This window comes from Jaculus jaculus, chromosome 10 (genome assembly GCF_020740685.1).
Source record: "Jaculus jaculus isolate mJacJac1 chromosome 10, mJacJac1.mat.Y.cur, whole genome shotgun sequence".
NCBI classification, from domain to species: domain Eukaryota; kingdom Metazoa; phylum Chordata; class Mammalia; order Rodentia; family Dipodidae; genus Jaculus; species Jaculus jaculus.
In genome coordinates, this window is record NC_059111.1 from 68,193,857 (window position 1) to 68,214,765 (window position 20,909).

At 37.7% G+C, this 20,909-nt stretch overlaps 2 protein-coding genes across 6 annotated transcripts in view; both read left to right on the forward strand.

Annotated features, from left to right (window-relative positions):
- The window catches only part of Umad1 (UBAP1-MVB12-associated (UMA) domain containing 1), a 250,458-nt gene that overhangs the window by 50,072 nt on the left and 179,477 nt on the right, over positions 1–20,909 (forward strand). The gene's annotated exons all lie outside the window — the stretch shown is intronic.
- Positions 4,822–6,002, forward strand: LOC101599751 (stAR-related lipid transfer protein 4-like). The gene has a single exon (XM_045159984.1). The coding sequence runs from the start codon at positions 4,828–4,830 to the stop codon at positions 5,452–5,454; it is 627 nt and encodes a 208-aa protein (XP_045015919.1). The 5' UTR covers positions 4,822–4,827; the 3' UTR covers positions 5,455–6,002.

Here is a 20,909-nt window from a genome sequence, read left to right on the forward strand (position 1 = left end):
CAAGTGTAAACTTTCCTGCACTTTTCACCTGCAGGGGTTCAGTCACCTTAACTCTACCCCCCCTCTTAGGAGCTTATATTGGAAGCAAAATCACTCAAAAAATCCTTGTCATTAGGAAGTGAAAGAGAAGAGGCAGGGGCTGGTATACCACTATCTACTTCAAGGGCATGGCCCCAAACACCTGAAGACATCTCACTTAGTCCCACCTCAGAAAACTTCCCATAGTGTCACACTGAGCACCAGACTTTATTTGATAAACCTTTGGGAGAGACTTAAGAAAGACTCCTGTTGTGGTTTGATTCAGGTGTCCCCCATAAACCTAGTTGTTCTGATTGCTAAATTCCCAGCTGATGGAGATTTGGGAATTAACACCTCCTGGAGGGAGTGTATTGTTGGGGGCCTGCTTATGGGCTTTATAGCCAGTTTCCCCATGCCAGTGTTTGGCACACCCTTCTGTTGCTGTGGTCCATCTTATGTTGGCCAGGGGGTGATGTCCACCTTCTGCTCATGCTATCGTTTTCCCCTGCCATCCTGGAGCTTCCCCTCGAGCCTGTAAGCCAAAATAAAACTCTTTTTCCCAGAAGCTGCTCTTGGTTGGGTGATTTCTACCAGCAATGCGAACCGGACTGCAACAGTAAAGTGGTACCGAGGAGTGGGATTGCTGCTAGACACCTGACTATGTGGCTTTGGCCTTTTGGAGCTGATTTTCAAGAGGACTGTGGGAGGATTTGAAACCTTGGCCTAAGAGATGCTTTGCGGTGCTGTAAGTAAAGCTTGATGGCCTATCCTGGTCAGAGCTGAAAGACCTGAAGGCAGTAAGAACTATGGACTGTGAGGTTTGGCTTATGAGGGTGAGAAAAAGCTTTGCCTGGACTTGGCTAGCAGTTTGTGTGAGAAGCTTGCTCTTGTGCCCATGTCCTGAGAAGTTGTGCAGGATTGCTTTGTGTAGAAATGAACTGGTGTGTGCAGAGGGATATGGCACAGAAAGAAAAATCTTTGGGTGAACTATTGCCCGTTCAGCTGCAACTGAGAAATTACAACCTTTGAGATTGGGCTAGCTGACCTGCGCTGGGGCAACAAGAAGAATGTAGACTCTTTTGAAAAGGCCCCAGTGCTCAAGGAGTGTCCTGTTCTTCAAAGTCTGCTTTAATTCCCCCCTGGATTAACAATTTGGCACCCTACCTGGTATCGTGGAGTATAAGAAATGCTGGAAAGAGGGTCATTGAGTTTGCAACACAGTCTTGTGTTTTGGAAATGGCCATGGGCAGTGTGAAGCAGGTTTGCTGGTTGCCTGCATAGAGACCCCATGGGCCCATGAGGATGAACCATGGCTTGCAGTGGAGACCCAGTGGAGATGCCAGGACCATGAGATGGCTGCCGAGGAGCTGCCGGCCCCGATGAAGTTTTCCAGGACTGTGAGTAGCCTAGCTGGAGGGGTGGAATTGGAATGCCAGAGACTTGTTACTGGTTAGAATTATCAGACTTGAAGATTTGTCACTGGCTAGAGTTGCTGGACTTGAAGCTACAGAGTTTTATATTTGCCCTGTTTGTTTTAAACCTTGTATTGGTTGAATGTTTCTTTGCTATGCCCAATGCCATATTTTGCAGTGTGAATATTTATTCTGTGCCATTATGGGTTTTTTGAGGTTATATTTTGGTATTATGTCTCAATTAAAAGATCTTGAACTATGGGGATATATGAACATCATTGGAATTGATAAAAACTATGGGGACTTTTAAAGTAAGACTGAATGCATTATATTTTACATCATGTATGGATATCAGTTTATGGGAGCCAGGGGCGGAATGTGGTGGTTTGATTCAGGTGTCCCCCATAAACTTAGGTGTTCTGAATGCTAGGTTCCCAGCTGATGGACATTTGGGAATTAACGCCTCCTGGAGGGAGTGTATTGTTGGGGGCCTGCTTATGGGCTTTATAGCCAGTTTCCCCATGCCAATGTTTGGCGCACCCTCCTGTTGCTGTGTTCCACCTTACGTTGGCCAGGGGGTGATGTCCACCCTCTGCTCATGCCATCGTTTTCCCCTGCCATCGTGGAGCTTCCCCTCGAGCCTGTAAGCCAAAATAAATCTCTTTTTCCCAGAAGCTGCTCTTGGTTGGGTGATTTCTACCAGCAATGCGAACCGGACTGCAACAACTCCCTAGCATTGTTTCCTATACATTTTCAACAACTGATTCCTGGACCAGGGCCCAATTTTATTGTCAGTAATGTTGCTAATATCATGTACTCTGACACTAGCAGCTCCACTATAGCCTTCACATAGCTTTATATGTTACATGTTAATAAATGTGCCATTTGAAAAAACCCTTTTTAATATGGAAATTTGGAAAACAAAAATGAGATATTTATGTTTTCTTTTATCACCCCAAGCTTATATAGTTTTAAAGTTATTTTTTAAGGTTTAAAACCAGCTATATGTTTTTACTTGATATATTTATTGATAATGCTTACTATATCACATTTCTAAGTAAGAGTTTTTAAAGATGATGATACACATTTTGTTTTATTTTGAAATATTTACCATTTTATTATAAGTTGAGTTACAGTTTGTAACTTTTCAGTATTGAAATGTAGGAATGAAGCAGCTTAGCATTTCTATGGCTAAAAGGAGCACTTAGGGATCATTTACAACAGCCTTATATGTAAATTTTTCTATTTGATAAATTTTATATTTAGAATACTTAAAATACTATTTTGTTTATTAAAGAAGAAAAGAAGGTGAGCATATGCAGCTACCTCATAAACAGAGCCAAATTATAATTTGAGCCAGTTATAGTGAAAGCATTGCCTTCACAACAAAATTTGCCTTTCTTGCCTGTAGGCAACTTTTTATTACAAAAGTTAGGTTAAATATATCACCATAGAAATTTAATCATGACTTATACCTGTTATGAAAATATGCTAATACATCCAAATATATTTTAATATTCTTAGTTCAGTTATATTTATACATTTTCCATGCCCTAAAGGAGTGCAATTTTTCTCAGCTCTATTTAGGTCTCCAAGGTTACAGGACCTTGCAGCATGGAGTTCAGGATGTACAAACCTGTATTCCTCAAGTAATGTTCCATGTTCAGCTTCCTGGAAGCTGCCAGAGGTGCTCCACTGCCAAGAGTGAGCAGTGGTGATCTCACGATTTATAGGGAAAAAACAATGTTGGAATTTCAGACTTTTCATTCCAAAATTTTCTTTTGGCTTTAGAGAAAACCAACACTAACTTTACAAGTAGGTATCAAGCAGATAAAATATATAGACAAGAAGCAAATGTTAAAGGAAAAAGTATGTGAAACAACCAATGATACTTATATAGCTGTTCTTGCCTTTAGACCTTTGTACTCATACTCCTGACTTTTTATCCTGTTTTATAACCTGTACATTAAAATAAATTGAGCATTAGCAGCAATTTAAAGTTGTTCTTTTTTTCTTTTTTGAGGTAGGGTCTCACTGTAGCCCAGGGTGACCTGGAATTCACTATGTAGTCTCAGGGTAGCCTTGAACTCATGACAATTCCTCCTACCTCTGCCTCCTGAGTGCTGAGATTAAAGGTGTGTGCCACCACATCTGGCCCAATTTAAACATAGGATAACTAAATCTATGATTTTGTCTAAAGTGATAGTTTATGTTATGGAATTTAAAATTGAAGTATTTGATAGTGTTCTGCAAAAAGCATTTTGATTTCCAACATTTCAAAGCACTGACAGTGCGGAGAGTTACATTTCAGTGGAGATGATTGGATTACTGCCATTTATTTTCTTATATATTTCAGGTTTTATTATTGTGGTATAAATTCTTCACTTGATGAATGAGGGAATAAATTAGATTTTTTACTTTCTCAATACTTTAAAAGTTTATTTATTTATTTGGATGTATATGTACGATGTATATGTAAGTAATATGTGGAGGTCATAGAACAACCATGAAATGATTCTTCCCTCTTTCCATCTTCTTTTGAGACAGGTTATCTCTTGGTTTGTTTTTTTTTTTTTTTTTTTATGTTCTTGCTACAGCTGCTTGCAAGCTTCCAAAATCTTTTGGTCCTGGCTCCTGTTGCTGTGGCTGCATTAGGATGCATGCATGTTTCTGGCTTTATATGAGTGCTGATGATGATGGAACTCAGTTGGCATGCTTCCAAACAAGTGATTTTAACTGCCAAGACATCTACCCAGCCCTGAAAGCTTTTAAAATATGTATCATTATATTTTACTGATAACTTTTTTTGTTGTTTTGTATATGTAAAAAGATTAGCAAATCAGGGCTGGAGAGATGGCTTAGTGGTTAAGTGTTTGCCTGTGAAGCCTAAGGACCCTGGTTCAAGGCTCATATCCCCAGGACTCACGTTATCCAGATGCATAAGGGGTCACATGCTTCTGGAGTTCATTTGCAGTGGCTGGAGGCCCTGCCACACCCATTTTCTCTTTGTCTCTCTCTGTCTGTTGCTTTCAAATAAATATTAAAAAAATAAGAAATATAAAAAAAAATTAGCAAATCCTTTAATTGTTCTAATTCCTTTTGGAATCCTTGATAGTAATAAAGTATTTTCTGGTACATTAAGTTCTGTTTTCAGTGGAAGGAAAAATAATCCATCTTCTGACTATCAAACAGAAAGTATGAAGATTTTCTAGTTAGAATTTTATCTAACTAGTAGCCCTAATTTTCCCTTACTAAACTTTTTCTAAATTTCCTTTAAAAACATAGAAGGAGGGGCCGGGAAACCGTGGAGGTGAGCGGAGCGGGCGGGTGGTTGAAGTACTAGCGGTGTGAGTGCGGCCGGCGCCGGATGCCCGCTCACTGCAGGAAAAAAAATAAAATGGAAGGCCTGCTTAACGTTGCCTCTTTTTCTACCAAACTTCAAAACACTCTCATCCAGTACCATAGCATTGAAGATGATAAATGGCGAGTTGCAAAGAAAATGAAAGATGTAACAGTTTGGAGAATACCTTCAGAAGAATTTAATGGTTATCTCTTCAAAGCCCAAGGTGTTATAGATGACATTTTTAATAGAGTAATAGACCATATACGTCCAGGGCCCTGGCACTTGGATTGGGACTGTTTAATGACTTCATTGGATATTTTGGAGCACTTTGAAGAGAATTGCTGTGTTATGCGTTATACTACTGCTGGTCAGCTTTGGAATATAATTTCCCCAAGAGAGTTTGTTGACTTCTCCTACACTGTGGGCTATGAAGAAGGACTTTTATCTTGTGGGATAAGTCTTGACTGGAGTGAAAAGAGAACAGAATTTGTTCGTGGATATAACCATCCCTGTGGATGGTTTTGTGTTCCACTTAAAGACAACCCAAATCAGAGCCTTTTGACAGGCTATATCCAGACAGATCTACGTGGAATGATTCCTCAGTCTGCAGTAGATACGGCCATGTCAAGCACTTTAACTAACTTCTATGGTGATTTACGAAAAGCCTTACAGAAAGCATAATATGTTAAGATTTGTAGTATGGAGATTTGCAGAATCAGTTCTTCCCCTCAGCTACGTCACATGTAAAAGTCAGTTCCTGTCTTCTGCATAGTCTGTAGAAATATTTGAGCTGTTTTGGGTTTAGTACTACAATGTTTTGTAAGTCAATATTTGCACAAGAGAAGGTTGTTTACCTTTTCTTACTTATTTGCACATTGGTATGGAAGTATGTCTGGTAATGGAAAGTATCACAGAAGTCCGTGAAGACTTAGATATAGGTCTTCAGGTCAGACTATTCACAGAAGTGAAATAGTGCCTCTGTATTGTTTAGTAACTAGCAAAAGTCTTCCCTTCTTGTTATTCTTGTTATTTTAAAGCTTTATGAATATCTTGTAAAATTTTATTTCTCAAGGTAAATGTTTGGTATTTCTTTTGGTAATGAATTTGCCAGGAACAAAAGGAAGAATGCCTTCTTTGTATTTTGTAAAGATGAGATTGTCAATTGACTTGTATTATTTTAACTATTAAAAAGACCAAAAATGAGTGAAGCATATTTATCATAGTAACTGTAGGTACAATTCAAATCCAATTTAGTTTTGATATCTAAATAGTGTTATTTTATAAAATCTTTAAAAGCATATTGTATTCTTTGGGGAATTTATTTTGTGAGCATAATACTGTTTTTCCATGGATATAATTTTATTAAATAAACGTTGGATATGTACTGGTGATCCAACACTGTGCAGCAGCCGGGGCTATAGAAAACAGTTAGTGGAAGCCTCATTACTAACAGAGCGTCACCCCTAGAAAGTGAGATTCAGTGAATGCTCAGTGCATGTTTCAGGTATCATTTAACTCTAAGCATTACATACTGCATCGTAACCATTCACAGCTGTACTGTAGTCTAGAACAATAACGAATGCATGTTTAGAGTTACCCCATTGCCCACCTGTCAAGTGATAAATGACCTGAATGAACTAGGAGGGGAGCTATCTAAATGGACATTCTTAATTGTAGCATTGTTGTTTGACTTCATCTTCTATGCAGTGTAGTGCTACAAGCAGTAGTCCCACGCACGTCTTTGTGTTCATGTTTGTTTCCATGTGCTCGTCTTGAAATCCATCTCAGTGTTGAGTGTAGTTCCTTCCAGGTTATTGTTTCTGCCGGTCTTTTTTGCTTCCTTTTCCTTGTCAAATTCCCTCCTCTTTTTTTTTTTTTTTCTTGTTTAGGATAATATGGAGTGAGCTCTGAAAATAACCACATGCAGGCAAGACACACAAAAAAGGACACAAAAGTATGTAGTGATTAAAGTGCCTGAAGGTTTAATGTTAAGATATTTTTCTCTGTAAAGAAAGAAGTCAATTCTTTAGACTAATTTTGACTGTCAAAAAAGTAAAGTTATGGGCTGGAGAGATGGCTTAGCAGTTAAGCACTTGCCTGTGAAGCCTAAGGACCCTGGTTCGAGGCTCGGTTCCCCAGGTCCCACGTTAGCCAGATGCACAAGGGGGCGCACGCGTCTGGAGTTCGTTTGCAGAGGCTGGAAGCTCTGGCGCGCCCATTCTCTCTCTCCCTCTATCTGTCTTTCTCTCTGTGTCTGTTGCTCTCAAATAAATAAAAAAAAAAAAGTAAAGTTATTTTTATTTTATTTGTTTTGCTTTGATTTATTTTGTGACCAGGGATGATGGTATTTAAGGTAGAAAAATTCAGTTGGAGAGATGGCTTAGCATTTAAAGGGGCTTTCTTGCAAAATCTGATGGCCTAGGTTCGATTCCCCAGTACCCACATAAAGCCAGATACTCAAAGTGGAATGTGCATCTGGAGTTTGCTGCAGTGACAAGAGGACCTGGTATGCCCATTCTCATTCTCTCTCTCCTTGCAAATAATTTTTTAAACAAAAAGAAACAAAAGATGACAGCTTCTCATTGTCCATGGCAAATGATCTCATAGTTTTTAGACAAAAATAATGCTTAAAGGTGACAGAAGCAATGCCCAAAGAATCCTATATTCTGAATTGAAGTCACTAATACTCTTTTCTAAACTGTAAGTTTTGAATTACTGGATTTCTATGCCACCTTTTCCTTCTACAATAGAGAAAAAAAAAAGAATGTCCATTGAAAACTTTTAAATTTTAACTTTAATATCATTTCATTTGCTTTCTTAAATATTTTTAAACATTTTATTTATTTATGAGAGAGAGAGAAAGAAAAAGAGGCAGATAGAAAGAGATTGGCCACACCAGGACCCCTAGTTGCTGCCAACAAACTCCAGATGCATGCATTATGCATCTAGCTTATGTGGGTTCTGGGGAATTGAACCTGGGTTCTTTGGCTTTATAGGCAAGTGTCTTAACCACTAAGCTGTCTCTCCAGCCCTCTTCATTTGTTTTTATTAGTGTAGAACAGGAGGTTTGATACATTCCATTGTTCTGTCCATGATGGTGAAATACCTTCAACTTGGGTAAAAGATTTGTTACAGGACTAGATATATTTATATAAAGGCTATTGTCTGAGCTGGGTGCCTCTTTAGACAAACCAGTTGCTCAATAGCCTCACTAACTCAGTGTTCCCTTTGTCCTTGTGGACTTACATCTCCAGTAAATGGTCACATCACTCACTGACGAATATGGACCCCACTGCATGGCCCTAGTGGGCTAGTTTTCACTGCAATATGAAGTCCTGTGATGCATTAAAAATCACTCTTGAATCACTTGAAATTTATGTGCAGTTTCTAGATGACACTAGAACTGCTGGATTCCAGCTGTGGACTTTGTCACAAAAAGCTACTTTACTGAGATACAGTGTATATAATGTAGAGCTTACCAATGTTAAGCTTATAATTGAATGTTTTAAAAAAAATCTTCATAGGATTGTGCAGTCATTACAACAATCTAGTTTTAGAACATTTCTGTCACCCCACCAGATCCAGTTTGTTTGCAAACCCATCTCACCAAAGGTTGTCCACATTTCCAGGACAAAGAAAAGGATGAGAAAAGATTACCATATGTCATGTTTGGTTTTGCTTTCAAGAGTGGACCTGTTTGTGTGTGTGTGTGTGTGTGTGTGTATGTGCACGCATGCACGCTTAAACTCAGGAACTTTGTTACAGTGTGTTCAGTGTGTTATCTCAAATGTTATAGTAACAAAAATGTTGTGAGATGGGATTGTTATAACTATACAACTGGGTTTGCTGCTTCTATAGCAATATTAAAAGAGAAAAATAAAGCCATAGGGATAACTTAAAATAGCCACATTCAAAAATAAAAATATGTGACTGAAATTAATTTTAGTAATTTTTTATTTAGCTCAAAATGGTATTTCATTCAGCATGTAACAAATGTAAGAAAATCACTGAGTGTATAGCTTTTCCTGCTCACTCTGATGCCACTGTGTATTAATGTGGAGTAGCCGTGGCTCCTGTAATGTGTAGTACATTATATGATTTAATTCATCTCACTAAAGCTGAACTATTAGTCAGCTTCATGGAATTACTTTTAATAGAAATATTTTCTAGTTTGTAAAGCCTTCAGCGTTTGCTGAATTGGGCAAGACATCAAAACTTTGGAAATAAATTAGTATTTGTCAATAAAATAAAAAAATAAAAAAATAAAAAAAAAACAGAAGGAAACACATAAAATCATAACAAAACTCAAGGGTGACAGATAGTTTCATGCTAGAATCTAGAATGGAGTTAGCTTAGAAGATCTTGCTAAGTTTTTATTTTTGCCATGGCATTGGGCAGTTATTGTTCTCTGCACCTAGAGTTTTATTCTGAGAAGAAAGTATAGTACTTATTCCCTAGACTTGCACACACATAATCATCTGTTGTGGTTTTAATGTGCCTCCTCTAGTTCATTGACTGAAAATTTAATCACCAATAACAGTGTTTAGAGGTGGAGCCTTTAAGACATAATTGTATCATAAATGTATCAGTGACATTGCTAGACTAAATTAATTATCATAGGAATGTATTCCTAATTGTTTTTGTTTGGAAATACCAACCCATTTTCATGTGGATGTCTGGGGAATTGAACCTGGACCAGAAGGTTTTGCAACATGTGTAATTAACCCCTGAGGCAACACCCTAGTCCCAGTTTCTTTCTTTGTAAATTATCCAGTCATTCTGCTACAACAGTGCAAAAGAGGCTAAGACACCATGCTTCCTCTTTGAAACCGGCTAGTCAGCAAAGAGAGAAGGGAGTGATGGTAATATGGGTCAATGGACAGGTAACTCTAGATCCCAAATAAAAGTAGTTCAGGGAGAAATAGAGATAAAATATGTGTTCTTAACAAAGTCAAGTAGGTACTGTTTTTCTTGCATTCCCAGAACTTTTGTGGGATTTGGGGAGTTTAACATGGGTTATTAGGCTTCACAGGCAAGCACCTTAACCACTAAGCTGTCTCTCCAACCCCCAATATATAAGAAATTTTAACAAAGTGGGTTGCCTTTCCTTTAGTAACTCCACTTTTAGTAATTTGTCTTCAAAATGTAAACAAATACAATTTATAGGATGCTGTATTTAATAATAAAAACCTTTTGTCATATGCGTTTTACATGTTTTACATATTTCTGGAAGAAAAAAAACATTTTAATTATAAAGAACACAGATGATTGCAGATGATTTAATTTTTATCCTTTTTTTGTATTGTCTGTATTTATGTAATTATTTTGTTTGTATAACTGTAAAATCAAAAGGTGCCCCAGTTACACGTATTTGAATCCTTGATTTTCTCATGATTTTCTTAAAAGAATAAGTCCATTTTACTGTTACTATTGAAATTGTATAATGTTTCTATTTCATTACATAGTTCTGTTTACCAAACATTTACTGATTATTGAAATTACCTTCTTGTTGCTAGTATAAGACGTCTGGCCAAACAGCAATTGATGGGAGGAAAGGATTTATTTTGGCTTATAGTCCTGAGGGAAAGCTTCATGATGGCAGGTGAAAGTGTGGACATGAGCAGAAGCTGGACATCACCACCTTGCCACCACAGGTAGACAACAGCAGCAGGGGAGTGAGCTGAGCTCTGGCAAAGGGGACAGACTACAACACTCAAAGCTTGCTCACAGGAACACTCCTCTAGCAAAGCTTTACTTTCCAACTTGCCAACAGCTGGGGACCAACCATTTAAAATACACGGGGGCCATCTAATTCAAGCCACCATGCTGATTCACTATGAATACTTTTAGGTTCTCTTTAAATATCTATATTAATACTTGATATACATATTATGATTGATTTAAGGCAAGGCAACATTATAGAATATCACACTGTTTGTTCTGTAACAATTTAATAATGTATAATATTTTTCAAAGATTAAGAGTGTTTGGAGGAAGAAGTTAACCAGTTATTCATTTGAGTTTCTTAGTAACATATTCCTAGACATTGACAATTCTTTTATTCGCAAAAACTCTTCATGAAACCAGCATTTATTTTGCCAGGAAAAATCCTTTAAATTGTCAATTTTTATGTAAGATTTTACTATATTTTGAAAATATTTACTGAAGTTGTATTATTTAGATGGATTATGCAAATTTATACCATTTATTTTGTCATGATTTGTACTATAATTTCAACAACTTGGCAATTTTTAAATATAAATGTTTCTCTGTAAATTGTTTTAAGATGGTTCTCTTAAATTTTAAGTTTAAGCCATTTAAACTCTAACCTCATTGCCACAAATTACAATACATATACAATAATTTTTCCTCTATAGTGGATTTTGTTTAACTGTTCAGTTAATAAAGTTGTAATCTCATGTTATTTTTAAATGCCAATTATTAAAATTACCTCTTTTTTCTGATGAATGAGATGTTTGTCATTGCTGTTATTCCCAATTTATCTAGAACATCTGTTTGTACTTTTTAAAGATATTTTTAATTATTTATGAATACAGAGAAAATAGGTGTGCCAGGGCCTCTTGTTGATGCAAATGAACTCCAGACATATGTGTCACTTTGAGCATCTGACTTTGTGTGGGTACTGGAAAATCAAACTCCAGGCTAGCAGGCTTTCTAAGCAAGTAACTTTAATGGCTGAACCATCTCCCCAGGCCCAATACTTTCTTTATTGAAAGAAAACAGCTTTTTTTTTTTTTCCAACTGAGTTTTTGTTTTAATTTTGTTTATTTGCAAAAAGAGGGACAAAGAAAAAGTATGGGTATACCAAGACCTCCTGTCACTGCAAACAGACTTCAGAAGCATGCACCACTTTGTGCATCTGGCTTTACATGGGTGTTGGAGAATTGAACCCTGGACGTCAGGCTTTGTAAGCAAGCACTTTAACCACTGAACCGTTTCTTCAACAACCGCCCCCCCATCACACCTAAGATTTTAGACAGTAGAATTTTTTTTTAAAGCAAACTTTTGTTTCTTTCCATGCTTATGGAGTAGTACTATTAAGTAACTGGTTTTTCTGAGTTCCATTTGAACATTCCACAAAGAATTTAAGCTTGTTTTTCTAGTATGAGAAACACCATTGCTTTCTGTCAGGTAAGGATCCAATAGTTTGTTTATTTACTGTCAACATTTTCTCTACCACAATTTATCTCATGCAGAATTCACAGGCTCAGCCAAGTTTGGAATTTGATTTATAATATAGAATGTGTATGTTTCATCAGATAAGAAAGATTGTGGAGGAGTAAAAATTGGCTAACCTTAATCTTTTTGTCTTTCTAGAGTGGATTGATTTTTACTCTGATAGTGTGCACTTGGGGCTTGTTACATGATTTTCACATGCTCTTTCTTTGTTGTTTTCAGGCATAAAACTTCCTGAATGTTTAGTCTCACTGCAGGAACAGTTAAGCTTTTCATATTCCTTGGCATTAGCTGTTGTAACACATTGGATTTCTGGAACTGGACTTTGTGCCAACAGAATATGACCCCCTTGCCCTATATCCACAAATAGGGGAATATGGCCTTGAGCATGTGCACCTCGGCAAGGATATCAACAAGTCAACGACTTTTGTTCTAAAGTAGAGACCAATATTTTGTATCTATTTTGGGAATAAACATGACATCTTTAGGTTTTTTTTTTTTCTCCATCTGTCTTTTGTGATGATTAATGTTGATTATAATTTAAGTAGCATTTTGCACACTATGTTATGTACATAAGATTGGGTTTAGTAGGGCAAGAGTATGGGAGATCGAGATGAACCATCAACCTTTATATTAATTTATTATAAAATAATAAACTGTTACTGAAATAATTTCATTTCTGTCTGACTTCAGGTAATCCTCATTCTTTAATATTTTTTCTTTTTTTTTCTTTTTTTTTTTTTTTGGTTTTTCGAGGTAGGGTCTCACTCTGGTCCAGGCTGACCTGGAATTAACTCTGTAGTCTCAGGGTGGCCTTGAACTCACGGCGATCCTCCTACCTCTGCCTCCCGAGTGCTGGGATTAAAGGCGTGCGCCACCACGCCTGGCTATATTTTTTCTTTTCTTTTGGTTATTTTGAGGTAGGGTCTCACTGTAGCCCAGGCTGAACTGGAATTCACTATGTAGTCTCAGAGTGGCCTCGAACTCACAGCAGTCCTCCTCAGTCCTGGGATTAAAGGTGTGTGCTACCATGCCTGGCTCATTCTTTATTTTTAATTTTAATTCATTAATAATTTTTACACAGCTGTGTAATGTATTTTGATCATAATTGATTCTCTCTCATTACCTTTCTCTTCTTTCTCTTACCTCCTTTCATCCCCCTTGCACTGTACCTCTTATTCCCAACTAGTCTCTCTTCTACTTTGATGTTGTGTGTGTGTGTGTGTGTGTGTGTGTGTGTGTTCCCTGCTAGCTTAATTAGGACTGCCTGCATGAGCATGGGTGGGGAATTACTTACCAGATAGTTTAATTTATCAGTAGCTAAACCACTGAGGAAAATGTCTCCTGTGCCTCTAGCAACCATTAACTGTCAATAACTCCTCAGAGATCGATCGGGCCTCACGTCCTCTTCCATTTTCCATCATAGAAATGGATATTGTGCAAATCTTATGCATGTGATGACAGTCTCCATGAGATCATGAATGCTATTGCTATGTCATGTCCAGAAGACAGTATTCCACCCCATACTCTGACTCTTAAATTCTGTCTACAGCCACTTTTGCAATATTCCCTGAGCCTTTATATCAGTGTCTCATTTAGCTCTGAGCACTTCACAATTACTTATTCTAAACATTTTGACAAGGTTTGCATCAGCTCAGTGGCCTCCACCACCTGTGAACAGAAACTCCTCTAACCAAAGGTGAGGCTAAACATGTTTGTGGAGGAAAATTTTGGTGTTTCTTCAAACCACCTATATGAGGTCATTAAAAGGCTTTCTCTTTGTACAGTTTCTTGAATTAGATTCCTTTTTGTGTTGATTCTCTGTTTATTTGAGTTCTAATTTGAAGTAGGTTTCTAAACTTCAGGTTTTAGTGACATAGTATGTTATCTGGGTCTTTTTTGTTTATGAGTTCTAGTTAAAAATATCAACAACAACCTGGTGTGGTGGTGCACACTTCCATTCCCAGCACTCTGGAGGCTGAGGTAGGAAGATACTATGAGCTTGAGGCCAGCCTGGGCTATAGAGTGAGTTTCAGGTCAACTTGGAGAAGACTGTCTTAAAAAGAAAAAAAAACAAAAAAACAAAACACCTCAGCAACAACTAATAATATCAGTAGTGGAATGCCTGAAAAATAAATAAATAATTCCATTACTTCAAACATTCCCTTATCCTGTGGGAGATATGGATTGGATGATAACCTGATGAAAAATTCCCTTGTATGCTTATGCTTGGGCCCAATGTTTTGCTTAAAACCTCATGTAGTTCACAGAATAGTTGTACTCCAATTATGGATTTCCACTGGCTTAACTGTTCATCCAGTAAACATTTATTGAGTGCCTTCTCAGATACTTGTTAAATGGTTATGAGCTAGACACTATGGTGGCAGGTTCTATGAATAAACAGTTGTTCTATGAATAAACAGATGCTCTGTTTTTTCAGGTGATTTTATTTATTATGAATTCTTGTATGCTTTCTTGTCTTTTAATCGAAGAAAGGTAAAAATTTTTTTCTGAGATTAACAAAAGTAACTGTTCTTACTCTTTAATTATATAGAGTTCTCTCATTTTTTTTTTCTTCCTTTTGAATTAGTCTTAATAGCCCACATGGGCTTTGAACTCATGGCAGTTTGCCTGCCTCAGTCACCATTTCTGGAACTGTAGTTTTTGTTAATAAGCATAATCTGTTAACTTATTTCCCACTCTAACTGTACCATCAACTTCAACCAAATTGTTAGAAGTTTTGATTATATGAGAAACACCTGTAAGTTAACATTTAGGTGGTTTTAAATCTTAGCTTTTTCTTCAGAACTGACTGTTAAACCAGACCTGTGTGATTTGACTAGAATTGTTTGAAATTGAATCTCAACAGACTTTATTCTATACATCATCAGAGATTCTTTTGAGGAAGGCCATAGCGAGCATTTGACGAAGAAGACAGTTGTTCTATGGGTGCCATACCATCCGCTTCTCAGGTTCTGTGTGGGGCGATTTTCCAATCTTGCTCTGTCAGATTTCTATTTATTATTCTACTGTCTCCATGATCACTTAATAGCAAGGTAGAAATGAATCTTATCTTAAAATGAACTCATCTCAGAATGATTTGTTGTCCAAAACTAGACTGACTTTTCTGGCAGCATGTAACTATTGAGTTCTGTGGATATAGGTTCCCCTAATTAGTAATGGACACTGACTTTACTGATAAGGGATTTCAGGCCTTTCTCTACAGTACTTTGTTTTTTATTCATTTCAGACTAATTTAAAAATTTTTTTTTTTGTTTATTTGGAGAGAGAGAAGGAGAGAGGGAGATAGAGAGAAGGAGATAGAAAGAAGGAGAGAGGGAGATAGAGAGAGAATGGGTATACCGGGCCATGTAGCCAAATGAACTCCAGATGCATATGCCACATGAGTTCTTGGGAGTTGAACCTGGGCCCTTAGGCTCTACAGGCAAATGCCTTAACTGCTAAGCCATCTCTCCAGCCCTCAGACTAATTTTTTGCATGACAAAATTAGTATTTGGTGTCTTTTTTGTTTGTTGTTTTTTTTTTGAGGTATGCCTTCTGTCTAACCCAGGCTGACTAGAATTCACTATGTAGTCTCAGGCTGGCCTTGGACTCACAGGAATCCTACCTCTGTCTCCTGAGTGCTGGGATCAAAGGCATGTGCCACCAAACCAAGCTTGTTTTGTTTTTGAGATAAGGTCTCACTCTATAATCCATGCTGACCTGTAACTCACTCTGTAGCCCAGAATGGTCTTGAACTTATGGCAATTCTCCTGCCTCAGACCACTGAATGCTGTGATTACAGACATGAGCTACCATGCCTTGTTAGAACTAATTTTCAGACCTCTTAGATGCTCTTTTTTTAGTGGTTATTTAAAAGTTAAATATATTTATGATGTAATCATTTATAAACTTGAGCGTAGGGTTTTATAAGAATTTATGAGTTAGAAGAGCAGATTTGTTAAGATGTTACTTGTATTAAAATAGTAAAACCATTAAGCTGTTTAAAAATAGAGGCACCATGCTGAATTATAGAGATGCACTGGCAAGTTCACTTCTAGAAACTGCTGGAGAATTGAATCCCTAGGGTGGTCTATGGATGTGGCATTCCAATCTGAAAGGTCATCTTGGAAATGATTCAGTTTTAGGTTTAAGAACAGAAAAGACTGCTTCCTTCCTTCAGGCTTATCATATCTAGCCTCAAAGCTGTATTGAGACAGGACAGATGGTTTTTTCAGTCCTACAGCTGCTTGGCAATTACAGCTTGTAAGGCTCTATAATTGTAGTCTTCATAAAATGCTACGCAGGGCTGGGGAGATAGGTCATTTGGTAAAATACTTGCCTTATAAGCATGAGGGCCTGAGTTTGATCCCCAGTATGCATATAAATGCTGGGGTGGTGTAGCCCATTATATCTGTTTAAATTATAAGCACATACATGCCTGTTTGTGTGTGCTTACGTATGTACGTACATACATACATACATACATAGTTTTAAAAAGTATTTTTATTTATTTAAGAGAAAGAAAGAGAAAATAGGGACACCAGGGCCTCCAGCCATTGCCAACAAAGTCAAGACACATGTGCCACCCTGTGCATCTGGCTTATGTGCATCCTAGGGAATCAAACCTTGGTGCTTTGGCTTTGCAGGCAAGTACCTTAACTGCTAAGCCTTCTCTCCAACCCCATACATAGTTTTAAAACAAACCATATAGTTTCCTCCCTAACTGTGGAACTTAAGCCCTTGAAAACTCATGTAAAGATTAACTTGTGGCTAAGGAATTTAGACTCTTAAGGAGAAACAAAGGGCATAGGTCTTAAAATGGAAACATAGATGTGATAGTTTTTGCATTTGCTACTAGCAAAAAGTAAGGGATAGTAAAAACAATCTTTGTGACTTTTTATTATCTTACACTGGTGACAATGGAAGCTGCATTGCTCCATTTACTGTCCCTTATTAGGTAGACTTTCCTAGATTTTACCCTGCATTGGTAAGTTTGTGCTGCTTCCTGAGAAATTACGTATTTATGAAATAGTATAGTAAGCCTTCTCATACAGTTTTATGTCCATTTCCTATCATTTTAAAATGATTTTTTATAAAATCATTTTTATAAATAATTTTTTACCATTTTTGAAAAAAAATTATTTGATAGCACTGGGCATCCAACTCAGGTTCTCAGACATGCTTGGTAAACAACATGCAACTGAGCTACACCCCCACTCCTCTTTACTAATTCAGAGTTCCTCTTCCGACCATCTTAGGAGGCTGCTTTGGAGGATTCATAGAAAAAGAGCATGTTCCCTGTGTTTCCTCCTTGTCTTCTGTTAAGTGATTCTTCATGGGGTCTACTTGTCTGTATTTGCAGTCTCCTGGTTATTTCATGGCAAGTCCTTCTTCACACATCTTTGGCTACATACTCTGAGGCTGTAATAGGCATGCTTACTTTTTTCTATCTCACTTTATCTTTCCCAATATTTTACTGGCCATTTCTACTAGTTCCTTTTTTGTTTGTTAACTTGAAACTTTGTATGGACACATCATGTGTTACCATCATTCCCCTCTTCCCTGCCCACATTCACTGAGGGACCTCCTCAGTGGGATTGCTGGTATTTACCATGGAGTTGTAGGTTATGAGCTGTGAGAGAGAGCAGCAGTCAGTCATTGTGCAAGGGTGCAATGCCTCTGGATATTCCCTCCTACTCTGTGCCTCTAACATTCTTTCTGCTCCCTCTTCTGCAAATTCCCTGATCTATGATGTGTATGTTTCTTTTTCCTTTTGTTTTCTTTAATTTATTTTTTATATTGGCAACTTCCATAATTGTAGAAAATAACCCGTGGCAATTCCCTCCCATTCCCACTTTGCCCTTTGAAGCTCCACTCTCCTTCATACCCCTTCCCCATCTCCATCAGTTTCTCTTTTACTTTGATGTCATGATCTTTTCCTCCTATTTTGATGGTCTTGTGTAGGTACTGTCAGGTACTGTGTTGTCATGGATATCCAGGCCATTTTGTGTCTGGAGGAACCACATTGTTAGGAGTCCTACCCTTCCTCTGGCTCTTACATTCTTTACACCACCTCTTTCCCAATGGACCCTGAACCTTGGAAGATGTGATAGAAATATTTTAGTTCTGAGCAGTCCTGTCACTTCTTCTTACCACCACAGTGCCTTCTGAGTCATCCCAAGGTCATTGTCATCTGAAAAGAAAAGCTTCTCTAACGAAAGTGAGTATAGCATTAATATATGGGTATGAACATTAAAAGAAGTAACTTACTGGGCAGTTTGGTGAGCATAGTATATACATTTAGCCAGACAGCAGCAGACATTACACTCCTAGGGCTTATGACTAACCTTGTGTAGATTTTCAGTATCAGGGATTATTCTCTCCTATGGAGCAGGCCTCCAGTCCAATTAGGGAGTGGTTGGTTCCCCCATAATAGACATGCCACTATTGCACCCTTTGGCTCCTTTGGTCTGGCTGGCCAAGCTTGAGGCTTTCAGTGTCTACTGTTGAGTATCTCCACTGGTGATTTCTCTCTTGCCCATTGAACTGCATGCACCATAACTTTTTCCAATTTTCTGTTAGCTGGTTTACATGGAGGAGGTTTTCAGCTCAGCTCCAAGAAGATTTCTCAGTTACCTTGCAGCCCAAGTATGTGGAATCATCAGCAATAGGGTCTTACCATCTATTCCTGGTGGGAAACCAAGGGATTCAGCAATGGCCTGTAGTGTTTTGAAAGCGTCAATGACCTCCCTGGCCAACAGCTCCCTGGAAGATATCCCATCCCTGGCACTGAAATTTTTCTAGTAACAATCTATTGCTCCTGAGTGTTCTGATGTCCAAAAATGTAGGTTTCCATATGACTTATTTATATCCTCTTGGATTTTGATTAGCCCTCTCTCCACCTTTCCTTTACTCATTCTCTTCCCCTGACCTCACTTAGGCCTTTCACCCCCATTAATCTGTTCTTCTACTTACATATGTATAATGCCATCCTATTAAGTCCCCCACCTTCCCCTTTATATGCCTTTTTCTAGCTTACTGGCCTCTGCTACTGCATTTTATTCCTACTGACATAGAAGTCCAATCATTTGTAGCTAGGATCCTTATATGAAAGATAGCATGTGACATTTGGAGTTCTGGGCCTGGGTTACCTCACAAAGTATAATAATTTCCAGATCCATCGATTTTCCTGATTTATTTTATTTTTTGTTTGTTTGCTTGGTTTTTTGAGGTAGGGTCTCACTCTAGCCCAGGCTGACCTGGAATTCACTATGGAGTCTCAGGGGGTCCTCAAACTCAGGGAAATCCTTCTACCCAAGTGCTGGGATTAAAGACATGTGTCACCATGCCCAGCTTAATGTCATTTTTCTTTACCGCTAAGTAGAACTCCATTGTGTCAATGTGCCACATCTTCATTATCCACTCATCAGTTGAGGGCCATGTAGGCTTGCTCCATTTCCTAGCTATTGTGAATAGAGCAGCAATAAACATGGTTGAGCAAGGATCTCTAAGGTAGTGAGACGAGTCCTTAGGATATATGCCTAGGATTGGCATAGCTGTGTCATATGATAAATCTATTTTTAGCTGTCTCAGGAACCTCTACACAGACTTCCACAATGGCTGGATGAGATTTCATTCTCACCAACTGTAGAGAAGGGTTCTTCTTTTCTGCATCCTCTCCAGCATTTATGGTCATTTGTTTTCATGATGGTAGCCAATCTAACAGGAGTGAGATGGAATCTCAACATAGTTTTAATCTGTATTTCCCTGATGGCTAGGGGTGTAGAAAATTTTTTAAATGTTTATGTGCCATCGGTGTTTCTACTTTTGAGAACTCTCAATTTAGTTCCATAGCCCATTTTTAATTAGGTTGTTTGATTTGTTATTTAGTTTTTTTAAAGTTCTTTGTATATGCTGGATATTAATCCTCTCAGATGTATAGCTGGCAAAGATTTTCTCCCATTCTGTAGGTTGCCTCTTTGCTCTATTCACAGTTTCCTTTGTTGTACAAAAGCTTTATATTTTCATGAGGTCCCAGCAGTTGATCTGTGATTTTATTTCATGAGCAATTGAGTTTATATTCAGAAAGTCTTTGCCAAGACAATTATGTTGAAGATTTCTTTCCTCTACATTTTTCTCTAGCATTTTCATAGTTTCAGTTCTGATATTAAGGTCTTTGATCCACTTGGACTTAATTCTTGTGCATGGAGAGAGATAAGGGTTTATTTTCATCCTTCTACAAATACATATCCAGTTTTCCCAGCACCATTTGCTGAAGAGGCTTTCTTTTCTCTACTGAGTAATTATGGCAATTTTGTCAAAGATCTGGTGGCTATAGCTACCCAAACTTACATCTGCATCCTCTATTCTGTTCCATTGTTCTTCATGTCTGTTTTTGTGCCAGTACCATACTGTTTTCATTACTGTGGCTCTGTAATATAGATTAAAAGTCAGGTATGGTGATACTCTTGTATTCTGCTACTGTACCCTAAATTCGTATGTTTGATAAAATCATAGTGACCTGAATATCTTGAAATTTCCATTCATACCTTCCTATTAGTTTGTATTTCTCTTTGTTGGACAGTATTAGGTCTGCTACCTCATCTTCTAGTTTAGATATTCTGTTCTTTCCTTCATCCATTCTACTGGTGAGATTTTCTTCAGAGTTTTTTTTTTTTTTTTAATTTGACTGTGTTTTTCCTTGCTAGCATATCTGACTGGTTTTTCTTTATTATTTCTATTTTCTTATTCACTTCTTGCTTGACCTCCTTATTTTATTAAATTTGTTTCTGTGTCTTCTTTGATTCCTTTGAGTTCCTCTTTGATTTCCTTGAGCATATTTATAATCATTCTTTGAAACCTTTCCCAGGCATTTCCTGCAATTCTGTCTCACTGGAGGTCATTTTTGACAGATTTATACTTTTTGGTAGATTTAT

Coding starts and splice junctions, on each gene's coding strand:
- LOC101599751 (XM_045159984.1), top strand. CDS start 4,828: ATGGAAGGCCTGCTTAACGTTGCCTCTTTTTCTACCAAACTTCAAAAC.